Source organism: Perognathus longimembris, chromosome 11 (assembly GCF_023159225.1).
Source record: "Perognathus longimembris pacificus isolate PPM17 chromosome 11, ASM2315922v1, whole genome shotgun sequence".
In the NCBI taxonomy this organism is placed as follows: domain Eukaryota; kingdom Metazoa; phylum Chordata; class Mammalia; order Rodentia; family Heteromyidae; genus Perognathus; species Perognathus longimembris.
This window is the reverse complement of record NC_063171.1, coordinates 8,379,599-8,398,183: the sequence shown is the minus strand read 5'-3', so window position 1 is coordinate 8,398,183 and position 18,585 is coordinate 8,379,599. Positions and strand designations below refer to the sequence as shown.

Below are 18,585 nucleotides of genomic sequence, written 5' to 3'. Positions count from 1 at the left end.
CTATGAAATGAGATCCTCAGATCTCAGTCTCATGAGTAGCTACGATTACAGGCATGAGCCATCTGTCCCCAGATCCCAATTCTTTTAATCTGTTAAGAATTAAAATGTCAAATTAAAAGTTGAACTACAGTCCTCAGATCTCAGCCTCCTGAGTGGCTGGGATTATAAGTGTGAGCTACTTGTCTTCTTTTTTTAATTGCAGTACTGGCGATTAAACTCAAGGCCTTCTTAGTGCTGGGGAAGTACTCTCTCACTGATATAGATCTGCTGCTGTTTGAAATTTTGTTTTCAGAAAGTATTTTGCTGGCCTTGAACTTACAATCCTGCTTCTGCCTCAGCTTCAACCTTTCAAGGATCTAGGATTATAGAAACACCCAATTATGCTTGCCTGTGGCATCTCTGGATGCCCTTTATTGTCTAGAATAGTGAGGTTTTTTTTCTTTAGATGGTCATGAGGTTTGGACCCATGGCCTTGCACAGACGAGACAAATGCTCTACCATAGAGCTACATTTCTTGTCCCTTACTTTCTGAGGCACGATCTTCCTATGTAGCCTTAGGTTATACTTGAACTTGAAATCCCCCTGCTTCTGCTTCAACCTCCCAAGGGGTAGGATTACAGGAATGTACCACTACGCTTGGCAATGGATGATTTTCTACTTATTCATCACCTTTTCCTAATTGATTCAGATATGTTCATATGTAATTGAGTCAGGACACCCAGCTCATGGCCATTTCCTATCTATAAATTAATTTCTCATGTTAAATCCATGCCCAGAAAAGTGGTTTCACAATTTCTGAGTTCTCAATGGGCCACTACTACCATGGGGTAGACGTATTTTGCTTGACATAAATGGAGAATTTATGCACGTCGCCTACATGAGGTATTTTGGTTCGGAAGGAACAAAGCTAGTCACTATTTTGAAACTTTCTACTTTCAAATGGGTCACTTCTTCATCTGGTCCTGGTTTTTAGACCAATTAACCTTCATACTTCATGCACTTAAGGAGTTAGAAATGTAGTTTTTTAAAAAGTCAGTGCAACAGCTGGGGAGAAATCTCTCTGGCAACTGGTTAGAGATGGAGTGGTGCCAATTACAGGAGATGAAGTTAAATTTCCTTCCCCCTTCCCTCCTTCCCTGTTTCCCTTCCTTCCTCTATTCCTCCCTCCCTTTATTCACCCTCTTGTCTTCCCATGCTTTCTTCCTTCCTTGTCCCCTTTCTCTCCTTTTCAATCATCCTTCCCCCAAGCAGGACCTGGGACCTATGCTATCAATGAACACAACCTCAGCCATAGACTGACAAAAAATAATAAGGTCAAGATTGTGTAATGCAACCATTTGTTAATAACAAGTATATGTGTAGTCCACCATTGACTGTCTCACAGCTTGGGAAAAAACAGGGTAATAGACATTTTGAAGGTTGGAACAGCATTTGGAGGCATCTGCATAATGCTAACATTTTTAGGTCCTGTGACTTTCAAGGTGAGTCTAGACTTTTGGGTAGGTGCCCCCAAACACAACCAGATATATGGCGTGGTTTCCTCTCTTCCTCCCTTGGTACCTGCATCCTGGTTCTCCTGAGAAATTCATTTTTCTCTTACAAAACCTCATATCAGCTTTTGTATTTGAAGGTTGTGTTCCGGCCTTCTTCTTGCACAGAATGCTACACTCAACTCCAGAGTTACAAAATCACACTCTTTGTACCGAACCTGATGCATTTTGTACATTCATTCTGTAGAAACATGTGTCATATGTCTCCCACATTAACCTCTGGGTTCCAGAAAAAATGAGAATCGTGGTATTTCTCTTCTCATTCGCACTACTTTGCTCATTGCGGGTACTTATTTGAAAACAAAATATCTGTCATTTCTGTTTCCAGCCTCAGATTTTTTTTAAATTTGCAAAATGTTATTGATTGATGTTATTGATGTTATCTTTGGTTGTAGGACAGAGACAGTAATGATGATAAATGTATGAGATAGCCTGATGATGTTAGATTATGCTTTTTTTACAATAAGAATGTCTCCATTTACAAATATAATTAAAATTATATGTGTATGCACACATACACACACATTAAAAAAGTCAACCTTAAATTTTAAATTCCAGTTTTTCTAAGCTGTAGCTCTATGAAAGCATGACTATATTTCAAGACGACTGGATGAGTTTTACCCCCAATTTATTCATATATGGCAATTTCTTCTCTACTACATAGTTTGGGGGAACTGAAATTTGCTCCTGACATCTATTTAAAACTGTTCAGGAAAAATAATAAAATTATACCTTCTAATAATAGTTGTATTTTTTAAATGTGTACGTGGAACTTGTGATGTTTTGTTATAAGAGAGGGTCCATATCTCCTCCACGAATGGCCCTAGTTACTTGTCTCTTTTGTGGTGCCAGGAAATGATCAAAGGACCTTTGGTCTGCAGTAATAGCATGCAAATGGTCCACTGGGGAACATGTAGCCCAGCTGGCCTTGTGGTCCTCCTGCCTCCTCCACTTTCAGAAAGCTGAGACCAAAGGTTGTGCCAACATATTGGCAGTTAGGTTTTAATTATTAGGTTTTCAAAATATATTCAGATATATCCTCTTATGTTTGCTCTCATATACTTTTTTTCTATTTATTCTCCAGTGTGAGATGCCAGCTCTGATCCGGATAGCCTGTGTTAATACAGCTGCCATTGAAGGCACTGTCCTTGTCTTCAGTGGGCATTATATTGTCACCCTTGGTGTTTATGTTGGTCTTAAGTGGCTGCATTGTAAGGGCCACGTTCCAAATTCTGTCAGCATCAGGAAGGCAAAAGGCCTTTAACACTTGTGGCTCCCACCTCACAGTGGTCTCCCTCTTTTATGGAAACATCATCTACGTGCACATGCAGCCAGAAAACAGCTCCTCCCAGGACCAGGGCAAGTTCCTCACCTTTTTTTACAACATTGTCACCTCACTTCTTCGTTCCTTGATCTGGAAACTCAGAAACTAGGATGTCAAGGGTGCCCGTAGAAGGCTGCTCTGAGGATGTCAGAGAAATCAGCAAGAAATAAGGATACAAGGATTAGGCATCCTGAACCTGGACTTCAATTCTGAAGGATCAGATACTGTAATTTTCAACTGATTTGCCTCTTTTGGACTTCAACACAGCTGTGTTAGTTCACATGTTATATGTTGTGTGCAGAAACTGTATGAAACATATCACTTAAAACCTCTGTTGATGGATCATCATATGGGTCCAAAGAAGAAATTGAGATAGTTGTAAAGATAAATTTCTACCAAGTTGTACCAGAGCATCAAATAGGAGACCATTTTTTAAAGAGTTTTTGTTTCTGATATTAACTACTTAATAGTTAATGTGGGCACCAGTTGCCCAACCCTATAACCCTAGCTACTCAGGTGGCTGAGATTGTGAGGATTGTCCTCCACAATCAGCCTAGGCCTGAGAACTGAGAACTGTGGTTCTCAGACCTTAGTCTCTTGAGCACCTAGGATTACAGGCATGAGCCACCAGTGCTCAGCTCTTTCTCAGACACACAGCTGCGTGTGTGTTTATCTATTTTAGATTTAAAAAATATTCAGGGCCGTCAGGCCTTCAGTTTCTAGAGGTTGGGTGTCAGGGAGCAGGCCAGCAAGGGAGCAAGGGACAGAACAAGAATGAGCCAGGGAGAGAATGAGGTTACAACATCCACACCACTGCTTCTGCTCTGCAGGCCACTCTTCCCCGGGTAGGGAGGCTGCCTATCACAGCATCTGGAGCCACCACCACAGTTGATGTGGTTGGGCCAAGGTTGAGGCCGCTGAGGTGCCTCAGTCCAAGTCCTGGAAGATGGCCATCATGGGCTACCAGTGTGTGGGGAAGTCCTCCTTGACAATTCAGTTTGTTGAAGGCCAGTTTGTGATTCCTATGATCCAACCACAGAAAACACTTTCACAAAGTTTGTCATCTTCAACTTGTAGACACAGCTGGGCAAGATGAATATTCCATTTTTCCTCAGACATACTCATAGATATTAATGGTTATATTCTTGTGTATTCTTGTAATAAATAAACCATGAGGCCGGGAAATCCAGCCCCGTGCCGAATCACTGCCGCAGACAGTAGGAGGGGGCGTGGTAAGTCCCACCCTATGCCCGCATCACTGCTACTGTGGCACTTCTAAGTGGGTCGGGCCACTGGAGGGGGTGGGGCTTCAGAGCCTCTCCTTCCCTCCCCCCCACCCCCACACACATACCAAGTCTGTGTATACAGGCTGCCTGTCTGGGGAGGAGGTGGTACCTGTCAGTGTAGCAGAGCCTAGTCAGGCCTGTGGAGGAGCAGAGCCGAGCAGACTGGACAGGGAACCGGGTGGGGATGAACAGAGAGGAGCCTGAGGCCTCCGTGGAAGTTGGGGGCCTAAGGCCTGTGGGGAAGTACGAAACCTGAGGCCTGTGGAGGAGCTTGGAGCCTGTGGTCTGAGTAGAGGCCTGAGGCCTACGGCCTGCAGAGAAGCCTAAGGCCTGTGGGGAGGTTTGAGGCTTGGGGCCTGAGGAGAGAGGAGGTCTGCTGGAAGGAAGCTTGCTCCTCTGGAGGTTTGGAGGTGGAGGTGGTTGGAGGTTAAGGAGTGGAGGTTCAGAGGTCAGGTCAGGTCAGTTCTGGGTTCTAGGTAACTAGCCCAGGACAATGTAGTCGCAGGCCAGTGGAGGGCTGCTCTGGTTCTGAGTTTTAGGTTGTAACTAAAACTCCTTTGTAAATAAAACCCCTTCCCACCTTAAGTTGCACCTGCATGCATTATTCTTGCTCTTAGAATACAACATTTGGTTACATCCACCTAAAGTTTTGAAGTGATTAAAGTCATCCGGGGCCAGTTGTTGCATATGTTGGTTGGGAATAAGAAAGATATACATATGGAAAAGGTGACCAGCTATGAAGAAGGAAAGGCTTTGGCAGAGTCTTGGAATGCAGCTTTTTTTCTTTTTTTTGCCAGTCCTGGGACTTGAATTTGGGACGCCTGGGCACTGTCAACTCAAGGCTAACACTATCACTTGAGCCACAGCACCACTTCCGGCTTTTTCTATTTATGTGGTGCTGGGGAATTGAACCCAGGGCTTCATGCATGCTAGGCAAGTGCTACAGCATGAAACCACTTCCCAGCCCTGGATTGCAACGTTTTTAGAATTTTCCATTAAAGAAAATTAGATGCTCAGTGATGTGACAATTTCACTAGTGCTTACCCACACTGAGATCTATTCCACCTGAAGAAGCAAACTTCCCTCAGCCTTGAAGGTAAACTGCTGCTTTCCTCTTCTGTTAACCTGACTGATGATAGCATTTGGGTCAGAACTCCTCCCTTCCAGATTGTGTTCAACTCTGACTCTGTCCAAATGAGTACACTTCCATTTTCAAATTTTAAGCAATCATAATTTCAATTTATATGCTGTACTTTTAATATGACCAAGGATTTTATCAGCATCAAGCTTAGTTGGCTTAAAATAATGTAATCATCAAAATGATACACAATGTTACACTACTATGAAGTAGGCTTCAGTGTGTCAGTGTTTATTTTGCTGTGTTAAAATAGCTGCAGGGAGCTGCAGGGAGTTTGTTACAAACAATACACAAATAATTAAATTCCACAAGCTGCTGAGAGACTAGAAATAAATATTTTTAAAATTTCATGTAATTTTAAGTTTCCATCTGAATAATAAAGATTGAATTCTCTTTGGAAACTCTGTACAAAACATTCTAACTTAATTTTATTTTGTTGATATCTTGTACTCCATGAGCTTGGTCACTGGAAATTGAGTCAGTATCTTCAAATTATCTAATATTTCTGGCTCATTAAAATCTTGGTTTTGTCACAGCATTTTTTTCACAGCTTGAAAACTTACATGGCATTTGATCAAACATTTGATTGTGTTAGATCTTCCTTCTCAATCCATTTATGCTTCCCATGTGTTTGTTTCAAATGCTAATTAAATACAAATCTTTTTAAGTCTCTCTTGCCTGAGCATACTGTCAGAACTTTATCCTTGTCTTTGCCCCTAACATTTGTAACTTGCTTTTTGATACTATGATGAGTATACAAGAACTCATATCCACAGAATTCTCAGACTTTTGCAGAAAAATTAACCAAAGTCCACTCTTAGAAATTATACTCAGTTATATCTTGTTCAACATCATCTGACATACTGAGGGTCACACTTATCTGACTGCTTTTCAACTGTGAAAGCAATCCAGACTTCATTTCTCTTTCATGGTGATGTTTCAAAGAGAAACTCAGCTGTATTGATTGTTCATTTAATGAAACACTCAGCAAATCAGGCAAATACTGTCAGTACCACTATGTGATGAGTATTTCTTTAGAGTGCCATGCAAGACTCCCTGGTACACACTTAGGGAATGGTCAGCAACCATATTTAGCACATAACCCAGGCAATTACAGTTGTGAAAACTTTAGAGTAAAAGGAGTACAAGTAGCAAATTGGGGCCACTGATGGATGTAGACACTAAGTATCCAACTGACCATAGAGTTTGTGTTCTTGGAAGCTCTCTACAGAGCAGTATCGGTTCTACAAATTCTATATTAGGGAATAAAATAATTTGTGCTTAAAATGTTCAGGAGAATTGGCTATCCCCAGGGAATGAATCAAGGACATAAGGATGAAAGTGGTGATGGATGATGAGCTCAGCTGAGGCAAAGACTTCCCTCAAAGGAGGAAGGTGGTGGCAGAGTAGGAGCTAGAGAGCCAGCCCAACTGACCAAGGAAAGTGTCCTGAAGGAAGGAGCCCCTCCATGGCCAGTGTAGATGGGGTATAGTGAAACACATGGGGAGTCCTCACTATTCCTAAACATTACCTTCTAGGAACCTCTATGTGGATGGCTTTGTAGAAGGTCCCTAACTCCAGTCTTAATATAGAGGTTCATTGAGACTATAGAGGAATCAAGTGCTTTGTTGGCAGTCAGGCCATCAGTAAGAACAAAGGTACAGTTTTCTTGCAAGAATATTGGTAAATGTTACCCAATTATCCTTTAACTCAAGTAATAAAAGAAGACATAAATCATTTTTAAAAATCAGTTACAATGAGAAGAAAAAAGCTAGATGTTATTGTTGTTAATAGAAACAAAATTCAGTATAAAATGGCAGAGGAGTCATGATGACTCTTTATCATAGCTATTAACTTATCCTGAAACAAATTGGAATGACTACGATGGTGTTTGAATTTAGGAAACAGTACCCCAAATGGATTCTGTGGTGTGTTGGTAAGAAACATCAGAACCTACTGGGAACCACATCCCTCTACCCTTTGTTTACCAGGACAGGCTGGCTGAGAAGTTTCCTTGTGTACATGACCATCTGCCAAACAGTTCCATAGCTGCTGTGAGGTCAGCCTTCTAATTAAAATTTCCCTAATGAGAGAAGTATAGAATCATCTAAAAAAAATGGGCATATTTCAACAGGTCTCTGTTACTCACCATTATTCCTTATTTTGGTCATAAGGAAAGTAATTTAGAATAGTCTATTCTTGTGTGTGTATATTTGTTGGATCCAATAGACTTTGTCTTGGAGCTACTGTATCTTCAATTCTCATGAGCTCACCTAAAATTTGTGTGCGTTCCCATTCTCCCTCTCCTGGAGAAAGTACATATCAGTTTTTCAATCAATTTTTTAGTGAATAAACCTAAATAAACTCCCAGCTAGAACTCTCTCTTGGCTTTGAAATAGTTCCAGAGAGGGCAGTAATTGAAGGAAACTGGAGTCTATAAGAGGCAGGAGAAAAATATGCAAGGCTTGGGCTTGTAGCACCTTGGCACATGTGCTTGCTTGCTGTCTGAACCTGTGATTCCTTCTAGAAACTGCTCAGCCCTGCTACATGATCCAGGAAAGCAATAACCAATACTCTAAGGAATTCTGGGTTTGCAAAAGCAAAAAGAGTTATAACTGGAAATCTAGGGGTCTGACATGAATTAACTAAAGTCTATCAAAAATCTTTCACCCTGAGTCAGTTGACAGATGAGGACAATTAGACCAGGAGTGAGGACAGGTCTCATATTTCTCCATTTTTTTCCTAAAGTTATTATTGCATCTGACTCTATTCAAGTTTGTTTCTTTGGTTTTTTTACATGAATAAATACTGGAGAAAAGTAAGTGCATACTTAATGAGATAAGTTAATGGGAACACTAGTAAGTCATTAGTTTGGAGCTGCTTATGTATAGTAAGTGACAAACAGCTTGATCTCAAAGACTCATAGAAAAAAAACGTTAAAATAGAAACACTAGAAGTGTCAGAAGCCTGATCGAAGTTTGACACAGTAAGGAGCCTCTGTTGTCATCAGTGGAACTTCTATTATCCTGTATTTCCTATTTTTTCCTATTTTTGTATCTGTTTGTTGTTTGGTATAATATGTATAAAAGAGTCAATCCTTAATATATGACCTTAGAACCAAGAGTTCATGAGAGAATGAAAAATAGTACAGATAATTATTAAGACAAGAGTCTTAACAAGGGTCAGTATAATTACATTGACAACAATATACTATAATTTGTAAAGTCCAATCCTATGGAGCAATGCACTCTACGTCTAGCAGGTGTCACTATTGCTTAGTCTTTTGCCCTTAATAGTCATTTGGGAGAGAGTCAATATGAACACTAACTTCATTATTTTATGTGTTTCCTTTCCTTTTATCAATTTTCCATCCATACTCGCTACAATTCACCTTGAGTATACATTCCCACTGGCTTATTCCAGCAAGCACAATAATAGAGATATTGAACTCAGAGATGACCTATCCATTTAAATGTGAAACTGGGACACTAAAGGATAAAATACAGAATAAAATACATGTAAGAATAAAATACATGTAAAATTAGAAGTCATAACAGGTCACAATGAGAAGGGATTTGGGGGCAGAAGCAAAGTATTAAGGAAAACCTGAACCAGGTTGAAATTCAGCCAACTTCCTGGGACACTGAGCAAATCCAGGCTGTTAGAAACTACAGAATCATAGAACACAAAGAAGCCTCACAACTGGTATGTAAGCACCCAACCCCAGAAACAGTTTGCTCAGGTGTCTGTACTGGCAAAGAAAAAGTGTTTTTCTTCCCCTTTCTAGGTTCTTGGTCTGGTTATGAATGAAATTGGCATAAAAACATAAATGGGGAAAACATCATTTTTAGTTCTTTCATAAGCACAGGAGTCTTACAATTGTATACAAGTAAAAGCAGGATAAAGTGACTGAAAAATGTGTAGCACTGGCTGCAGAAAAAGGCATGAGTGAATGGGAGCTTTGAGGGGAGAATAGCAACAAGGTACAGAGGGTAGGGAATGAAAAGTTTATAAAATCTACTTCCTACTTCCAAAAATTATCTAAAAACAAGAAAAAGCTAGGCATCTTTGTTTCATTTTCTGCTTGTCATTGTTCTAAGTAGTTTCTTTTTTTGTTTTTTTTGTTTTTTACATTTTTTTCTTTAGTGTCACAGTGTGATACAGAGGGATCATAGGTTCATATGAAAGGCATTGAGTACATTTCTAGTTCTATTTGCTACTCCTCTCTCATTTCCCCCCCTCCCCCCTCCTCCTTCCCCAATCCCCCAAAAGTTGTGCAGTTGGTTTATACCAAATGGTTTCTAAGTGTTGCTTTTTTAATAGTTTGTCTTTTTGTTCTTTGTCTCTCAATTTTGGTATTCCCCCTCCCTTCCCCAGTTCTATTACCCGTATATGCAATATCCAGGGTACTCGAATGTACTACAGTGGTAGTGAGGGTACAGCCACAGGAAGGGACTACAAGAGAAACAAAACTAGACAAACCACTCAGCCAAACAAACAGACAAGGTAAAAGAGAAAAAAAGTAGTACAAGTTCATATGGCATGTTGAGAATAACTACGACAGTGGTATAACTCTTATTTCCATAACATGCAGTTCATTGCACTTGGCATCTTCTTACATGGTCATATGGGTGTAGCTATTGAGGTATGTTGGTCTTCTACCATGACTAGCATATTCTTGTACTAGCTATTCCTTATGAGGGACACCATAGGGTTTATGTTTACTTGGATCTGGGTCACTTCAACTAAGCAGTTTCTTTACAGTCACTTTGCAATCAACGTGTTTCTAAAAAGGACTAATCAATAACATGTTCAAAGAAAAATGTAACCTTAAAAACAGCATAGTTTTGCAGGACACATCACAACCAAGTATATGTCCCATGATGCCCTGGCTGCATGCTGGAACCTAACAAATCATCTCATAAGAACCAGACATAACTTTTCTGGAACTTTGAAACTGAGAACTGACATAAGGTCCAGCTAGGTCAGAGCTGTAAACTGTACTTTCAAACTCCACAACCTCTGTCCTCTGCCTCTAATTCTTCTGGTGCCTAAAAATAATGCTTGGGTCTGTATCCCAAAGATGGCTGAAGGGAAACTGTAGTGCTGTTTTGCATGACATCATGCCATGTAATCTTGTTCCTTAGCATATTTCTTTCCTAATAAAGTTTCTTACAATATTTTTTCTTAAATTCTTCTACATTGGACAGAAGGACTGAAGTTGACCAGCTAGGCTATATTTCCAGTAGGATTTCCATCCTTAGCATGATTCACCTTCTATGGAAATGGAAGTGGAAAAAGTAATTTTAACCTTCTTTCAAATTCTCTCGTTAAGAAAGACCCTTTTAAAAGACCTTTGCTGATGATTCCTTTGCAGAAAGCATCTTCCCCAGGGCTGTGTGACTGTGGCTTCATTTTCTCAAAGTGACAGCCTGAATTTAATCAATAGGGCCAACAGATATACTCCAGAGGCATATGTTAGTCTCCTATGATCATATATTCAGATGGCATATTGTGAACTCCTATATCTGGTTGCCTTTTTCAAAAATCTCTGACACATTATAATGGGAAGTGTTACAAATGTCTACAAATTCCCACAGCTCCTCCTATCTAGCACATTTAAATAGCTCCATTGTGGAAAGATTTTGTGAGCTTTGTAGTCATAGAGCATGTACAATTTGTAAAGAAATACATTGCTTAGATATATTCTATGGCCTTTGAAATAGCTACAGAGAAACAAGGAAAGCTCTTCTACAGTTTTCAGGAGATTACCTATTTGTAACAGAAAACATATATACAAAAGTACAGATTGTTCATAATTGTCAAAAACTGGAAACCTCTAGAAAGATCAGTACTATAAGAATGTCCAGGAAGATGGTGTATTTGTATTACAGAATTCTAATAGGCATATACCATAATTAAATTCAAATCCCTGTAAGCATTTAATGGCAAATTATTGAGCATAGAAAATGAGTCAGTAGACATACATTGCATTTGATTAAATTTATATGCATATGAAAATCCAGGGACAGTGATCAGGCCCTGAGTCCCAAGCCCCAGGACTGGCAATATATAAATAAATAAATAAATAAATATTCATTACAAAAATGAGTGCAATTCATTTTTGTCTTACTCATCTAAATGTAAATACCAACATTTAAAGAAGATAATAGGAGAAATAACAATAACTTTTTAGAACCTAGTGTGTTACCTTTGAATATTTATCAAGAAAAAAATAGTTCATATAAAAGTTAGCACTACCATACAAGGATAAAGTATATGGCTCAATAAGGTAACTTTTAAAAGATAACTATCAATTAGGTTAAAATTCTACAGTTCATTTTGCACATAGTATCAAAATTTAAAATTGTGCTTCATGTTTTATAAAATGTTTAAAACCATAATTTGATCTCCAAATAAAAGAATAAATAAAATTGATCAGCAGAGGCATTTGTGTTAATCTATGGCAATGAAACATGTTGCCATAAAATGCAAAATTAGTTTTTGGAAATTTATTACAAGTATTTACTCTTCAAAATGTCATAATATTCCATTTTTAAATAACCAGTATAAAATTCAGTGTACAGTCAATATTTAATAGGATTCAAAATTTTGCTTTCTAATAAAACAACTTTCGGGCTGGGGATAAAGCCTAGTGGCAAGAGCGCTTGCCTCGTATACATGAAGCCCTGGCTTCGATTCCCCAGCACCACATGTACAGAAAATGGCCAGAAGTGGCACTGTGACTCAAGTGGCAGAATGCTAGCCTTGAGCAAAAAGAAGCCAGGGACAGTGCTCAGGCTCTGAGTCCAAGGCCCAGGACTGGCCAAAAAAATAAATAAATAAATAAATAAAAATAATAATAAAACAACTTTGGTTTATATTGATGACTCAGGTGTATTTGCAAGTACAGCATTGTGTTTAGTGGTCTGGTGACTCATGTGAAGGAGATGTCTGGTTATTAGCGTTGATCAAGTGTAGGGTGAAGGATTTAACCCAAAACATTTGCTTGCTGTGCATTGCATTGTCTGTCTTTTCTCTACTTGTTCACTCTTAACTTGTTCTCAGTTGATGCCAATTCATGAAGAAAATCTACCTTCCCAGAACTTTCCTGAGTGCCCCAGCTACTTCTTTGTTTCGAAGGCTGTAGATGAGGGGGTTGAGCATGGGTGTGAGGATGGTGTAGAAGATGGAGTTCACTTTGTCCTGCTCAGCAGTGTGGTATGCTTTGGGAAGAAAATACTTACTGATGGCTGTGCCATAGAAGAGAGAAACTACAATTATATGCGAAGAACAAGTTGCCAAGGCCTTTCTCTTCCCCACATTCGATCTTAACCCCACAACAGTGAAAAGGATTTTCCCATAGGAGGCCATGATGGCCAATATTGGAAGGAGGAGGAATATAATCCCACTGATGAAAAGACTGTTTTCATACAGAGAAGTGTCAGTACAAACAAGTCTGAGGAGCGCTGAGATCTCACAAAAGAAGTGATGAATTTGCCTGGAAGGGCAGTAATGTAGATTCATAGTGTATGTAACATGAATCAGGCCATTGAGCAGAGCACATGACCATGTTCCTGCAACCATGGAAGCCGAGACTGTGGGGCACATGAGAATTGAGTAATGGAGTGGATGGCATACAGCCACATAGCGGTCATAAGCCATGACTGCCAGGAGAAGGCACTCTGCTCCCATGAGTAACATGAAGAGGAAGAACTGAATTCCACAGCTAATGAAAGAAATGTGATTCCTCCCAGACAAGAAGTCAATGGCTATCTTGGGGACAAAAGCTGAGCTATACAAGAGATCGATGAAGGACAGCTGGCTGAGAAGAAAATACATAGGCGTATGAAGGCAAGAGTCCAGAGCAATGAGGAACATCATCATAATATTTCCTACAATAGCCACAAGGAATCCAAGAAAGATGAGTGTGAAGAGGAGGTTGGGTACTTGAGTGTGGTGAAACAGCCCCAGGAGAATAAAGTCTGTTCCAGTGGTCTGATTACTCCATTTCTCCATTCCCTTATCTCGATTCACTGCTTTGGACAAAAAGTTCTACAGTACTCAATACTTTAGCTATGTAACTGTAACCCCTCTGCACACCACCTTGACAATAAAATTAAATTTAAAAAAATATTTCAAATAGCATTCTCACATTATCTATTAAATGTTGTTACTGCAAAGACACCACTCTCATTCTTCAGGGTGACAAATTCTCACATCCCTCAGATGTGTGCCATGCATCCTGATTACTTTTAACTCTGCCTTTAACACACAAAAATATCTGTCATTGAAATATTATTCATACTTAAGATGGTTCACAAATCTAAATGTTGAGAACTTTCAGGCTTTAGGCTGCATATTTAGTTTTGTTGAAAAATGCAATGATTGTAGAAAATAGAATTTTACTAAAGACATAAACACTCATCTATATCTAGCCACATATATCTAAATAAAAATATTGAACACATAAACTTAAAGCAATTCTGCAGTATTTTTAGTCATCATTTACAAAATCTAGAAAGGGATTAAGTAAGACAATGACTGTAAATTCAAGGCAAGTGCCTGCTTTAAGTATATAAATCTGAAATGTGATCAAAATTTTATAGAATCATAGTGATATAGCAGGCTGTAAAGGGAATATTTCTTTTAGAAATGAGTCTAAGTATCAGCAGCAGCATGTTACTTATGCAGATTTTCTGAACAAGTAAGAAAATGGGACATGGTTACATCAGCTAAATTCCTTTCTTTTTCTTCCTGTATGAATGCATATGATATATAAAAGATAACTCTCTTGAACTGTGTCTGGGGACTGGGAATATGGCTTAGTGGTAGAGTGCATGCCTCGGATACATGAAACCCTGGGCTCAATAACTCAGTACCACATACATAGAAAAGCCAGAAGTGGTGCTAGGGCCCAAGTGGTAGAGTGCTAGCCTTGAGCAAAAAGAATCAAGGGACTGCTCAGGCCCTGAGTTCAAGACCCATGACTGGGGAAAAAAAAAAAGAATGTACAAGGTTTGGTTTATCATTCTCATTTTTTAAATATAAAAGCTGGGATACCACAAAAAGAACAATGAAAAAACAAAGGAGCCTATATAACACAGATGGCTGGCAGATCAGTTTTGATTGTGACTCTACTTACTCAGAGGCATGGTGAAACTGTGAAGAACCCAAAAGTCCCAGGAAGGAGGGGTATTGTTAGAAATCTGGGCTTGGTGAAGTCCATCCTGCCTCCCACCAGTCTGTGTTCTGTGTAATATAATCACTTCACTTGAGGGGCAAATAATCTAGTCTGAAAGGGAAATGAAGACATTCCACACTGAGCTTCCTGTGCTGAGTGGAGAAGCAAGAATGAGCTGAAGGGATTGGTTCCATTTAGTTATGTGCAGATGTAACTGTTTTAGATGGTCTTCAAAGGCGTGTCTTTCAAACACACACATACCTGCATACTCAAGAAACTAAATTTCACATACCATCTATATTAGGTTTGCACCTAGAAAAGCATGATTAGAGCAAATGCCAGCAGCAATCAATACTGAGTTGCTTCTTTTGTCTAGAAATCATTCTATAATATTGTCCTACATGGAAAGTTTATCCTTTCTTCACAAGTTCAAACTATATATTATGAGAATTGATTATTATATAAAGTATAGTCATTTCAAATAGTGTAAACAGAGACATTACCAACTTGAATTCTTCACCAGAAAATTTTAAACTACCAGATCACTTAACAATAATGCTTTTTCTACATCTTCAAGCACCAGGAGGTATAATGTCCACCCTTCTATAAATTTTGCTCTTAAACACGCTGAGATTTGTACATTCAGAGAGATGGTAGAAAGGCATTAAAATTGTGGGGATTTGAATTATGTCTAATTACTTCTCACTTTGGCAAAGGAAGCCAAGATCCCAGGAATTGGCAGTTTGTTCTGTTCATCTCATTCAAAGAGTAGCCTCATAGTCAGGATGTGGGCATGATCACACCTGTTGTTTTTACATGTGTGTGTGTGTGTGTGTGTGTGTGTGTGTGTGTGTATCCTAAGCTCATATTCAAATAAATTTTACAAATGTATTTACATATGTAGAAGGCAAATATTTATAAATATTTACAGATGTGAAATTAGTTTGTGTTTCTTAATTCAATTTGAAATAAAGTTTAGAATTTCATCATCTGAAATTATCAAGATCCGTCCCAGGTTTATATCAAACGGTTTTCTTGTACTCTTTAAGTACTAAGAATAAAAAGTCAGGTGTTCATCCACTAATGTTTAGATACACCTTCTGGTCAATGGTGTACTTTTCCACAACATACCCATTTAAAACTATCTACTTAAGAGTTTATACAATTTGTGTAAGTAACAATTTTTGTCTATAAACATTTTCAAAAGTTATTTTTACTTTGAATATGTTGAAGGAAGAAGGAAGGAAGTACCTTGCATGTAACTATATTTAATAAATACATTCACAATATTCTTCTTACTAAAACATCTGAGTCATTTTATCCCTTATTATTAAATAGTTTATGAAGCATGCTAGAGAGATCAGACATGTTGTAAATACATGAAATTTTTATTAAGAGACAGTTACTGATATCAGATCCACTTACATCTATACTGACTTGAGCTTTGAATGAATTACTTCCAACTGTGTTGAAAAATCAGAGCTGATAATATTGAATCAAATAACTGCTCACTTACTCAGAAAAATGTCTTGGTGTCATCGCCATTGGTAACATCCTTCTAGCTATTTGTAATTGGCTTTAAAATTAATTCTACATTCGAATACATTTTAGGTATAAATCTTTACCTATTATTTTTCTTCTTCTTCTGGAGATATCAGAAATCTGTTTCTGTAAAAAACATATCAAGCTATTTAGAGATTTCTTTTTCCTTTGCTTTAGGACCTTCCCTTACCAATTAACTAACTAAGATTTAAATAGGCCATCCAACCTCCCTAGAACAGAAATTTGGGCCAAGAGAGCATTTACCTGCAGTTTCCTCAGAGGAAAATAACTTGTTTGCCACTCTGTTCCCTTAGGTATGCTGTAACATAATTATTCCATTGTCCTTCAAGTGCCCTAGTTAAGCATACCTCTATCTTGGAAATAAGAAACCTGAAATATCAACCATTCATGTAATTCATTTTATAATCAGGTGCCTCTATGTGAACACTCAAATGGGCTTGTGGCAAAGTCTCAGTTTAGAATTTAGAACCCGTGAGTTTGGATTAAGCAGAACTGGATTTATTTTCTGGATTCTTAGTTTTTGTTCTACATGCTGGGTATGGAGTCCAGGGACCCCTTCCACTGACCTACACACCCACATAGCTTCTTATGCTTGTCAAAAAAAAGTCAAACTTGGAAAAAATTATCCTAAGTGAAGTAAGCCAGACCCAAAGAAACATGGACTCTATGGTTTTCCTTACAGGGAATAATTAGTACAGGTTTAGGCTAGTCACAACAGAGGATCACATGAGCCCAAAAGCTATGCCCTTATGCTAAGTGAAATGAACTCCATGTTATGGAAACGAGTGTTTTTTTTTTTTTTTTTTTTTTTTTTTTTTTTTTTTTTTTTATGATCCTCTTGTATCCCCTTCCAGTGGTTGTCCCCGCGCTATCACTGTATCTCATCTGTGTACCCTGTATACTGTAAATACTGGTATTAGAACTAGGGAAGGGAAAGGGAATATCAAAATCGAGAGAAAAAGGATAAAAAGACAAACGACTCCAAAAGCAATACTTACAAAACCACTTGGTGTAAACCAACTGAATAACTCATGGGGAGAGAGGGAAAGGGGGAGGGGGAAGGAGGGGAAATGAGGGAGGAGGTAACAAATTGTACAAGAAATTTACCCACTGCCTTATGTATGAAACTGTAACCCCTCTGTACATCACTTTGACAATAAATAAGTAATTATTCAGAAAAAACCCTCACATGTCACAAAATAATCTGTGGTTCTGTCTCTGTCTCTGTCTCTGTCTCTGTCTCTGTCTCTCTCTCTCTCTCTCTCTCTCTCTCTCTCTCTCTCTCTCTCTGTGTGTGTGTGTGTGTGTGTGTGTGTGTGTTCAAAGAGATTGGACTCAGAGCCTTATGATTTCTTTGGCAAGCACTATAGCACGTGAGCCACACCTCCAGATTTCAGGGAGGGTCTTGTTTAATGTCCAGGTCCATCTAGTCTCCCTTCATCCTTTTTGAGCTTCCCCATGTCACTCAGGATGATAGATGTACCAAAGCATGTTGCTTCCCCCATAGGTGAAATTACAGGTACATGGCCTTGACACTGCTATTTGTTGATAAATCTTGCAAAATGTATTCTTGGGCTGGACTTGAACTGCTCTGTGCTTAACTCTGCTTTCCATGTAGCTGGTGTCACAGGCTTGAACCACTTAGCTCAGCTCTTTGGTTCTTCATGTATAGAATGGAGATGGTGTTAGCATGCATATTGTGGAGTTTAGTTTGTATAAAGTAAATTGACAACTGAAAATTTCCTGGGACCATACCTGGGTGACGCTCAATTTTCAAACAAGATTATGTCTTCTTTGCAAGTATAATTCAGGTTTTCAGGGGAAAGTGTTTCTCCATTCTTCTGCCTCAGCCCCTACTCTATGTGTTTGCAGTCCTCTGTGATCCTGCATGTTATATTCCACCCATTGGAAAAGATTTTTCTCTCACTTTACTCCATGTTACAAACTTTTCTACTTAAAGAAGATATGATCCTGTGAAAAAGTAGTGAACAGATAATTCACTAATTACATTTAGATGCCTTTCTGCCACCAACACACGTGATTGCTCTTCTTGTTCCAAATTGTATGCCATAGAGATGCTGGCAAGGGTATGTGCCACTATTCTTCTCTCATATAAATTTCCAAGTATTAATTTTGATGACAACAAAATTCTTTTCTTCCTTCTCTTACAGACATTGAAGCCAAATTACAATTTTATTTGCAGTATCCATAGAGAAGGTATCACTTGCTTGTCCCTTTATTCCTTTTAGGTAGGTAACAGCAATTAGACCATTGTACTTTCAAGTGTAGATCTTAAATAAGTCTATTATCGAAACAAATAATATCAATGAGTCACATATGCACTGTGTCCATCTTGAAGAATATGGTAATCACAATGGTGAAATCCCTGTTCAGAGTTTAGTAATAATCTCTTTGGGAGCCTGTCGTTTTAGATATATGACTTTCCTACTTCAGTGACCCAGCTTTTTTATTACATGACTTCATGCAATAACTTACTTATGCTATTTCCAAAATTTACATGTATCAGTTTGCCATGTATT

The 18,585-nt window shown here is 38.6% G+C and overlaps 1 protein-coding gene across 1 annotated transcript; it reads right to left on the bottom strand.

Moving 5' to 3' along the window:
- Positions 1–3,670: 3,670 nt before the first annotated feature.
- On the bottom strand, positions 3,671–13,140 carry LOC125359856 (olfactory receptor 2AG2-like). Its single transcript, XM_048357727.1, has 4 exons — positions 12,395–13,140; positions 7,287–7,381; positions 4,270–4,393; positions 3,671–3,896 (listed from the first exon to the last, which is right to left on the bottom strand). Exons 1-4 carry the CDS (start codon positions 13,138–13,140, stop codon positions 3,671–3,673), a joined length of 1,191 nt encoding a protein of 396 aa, XP_048213684.1.
- Positions 13,141–18,585: the final 5,445 nt, after the last annotated feature.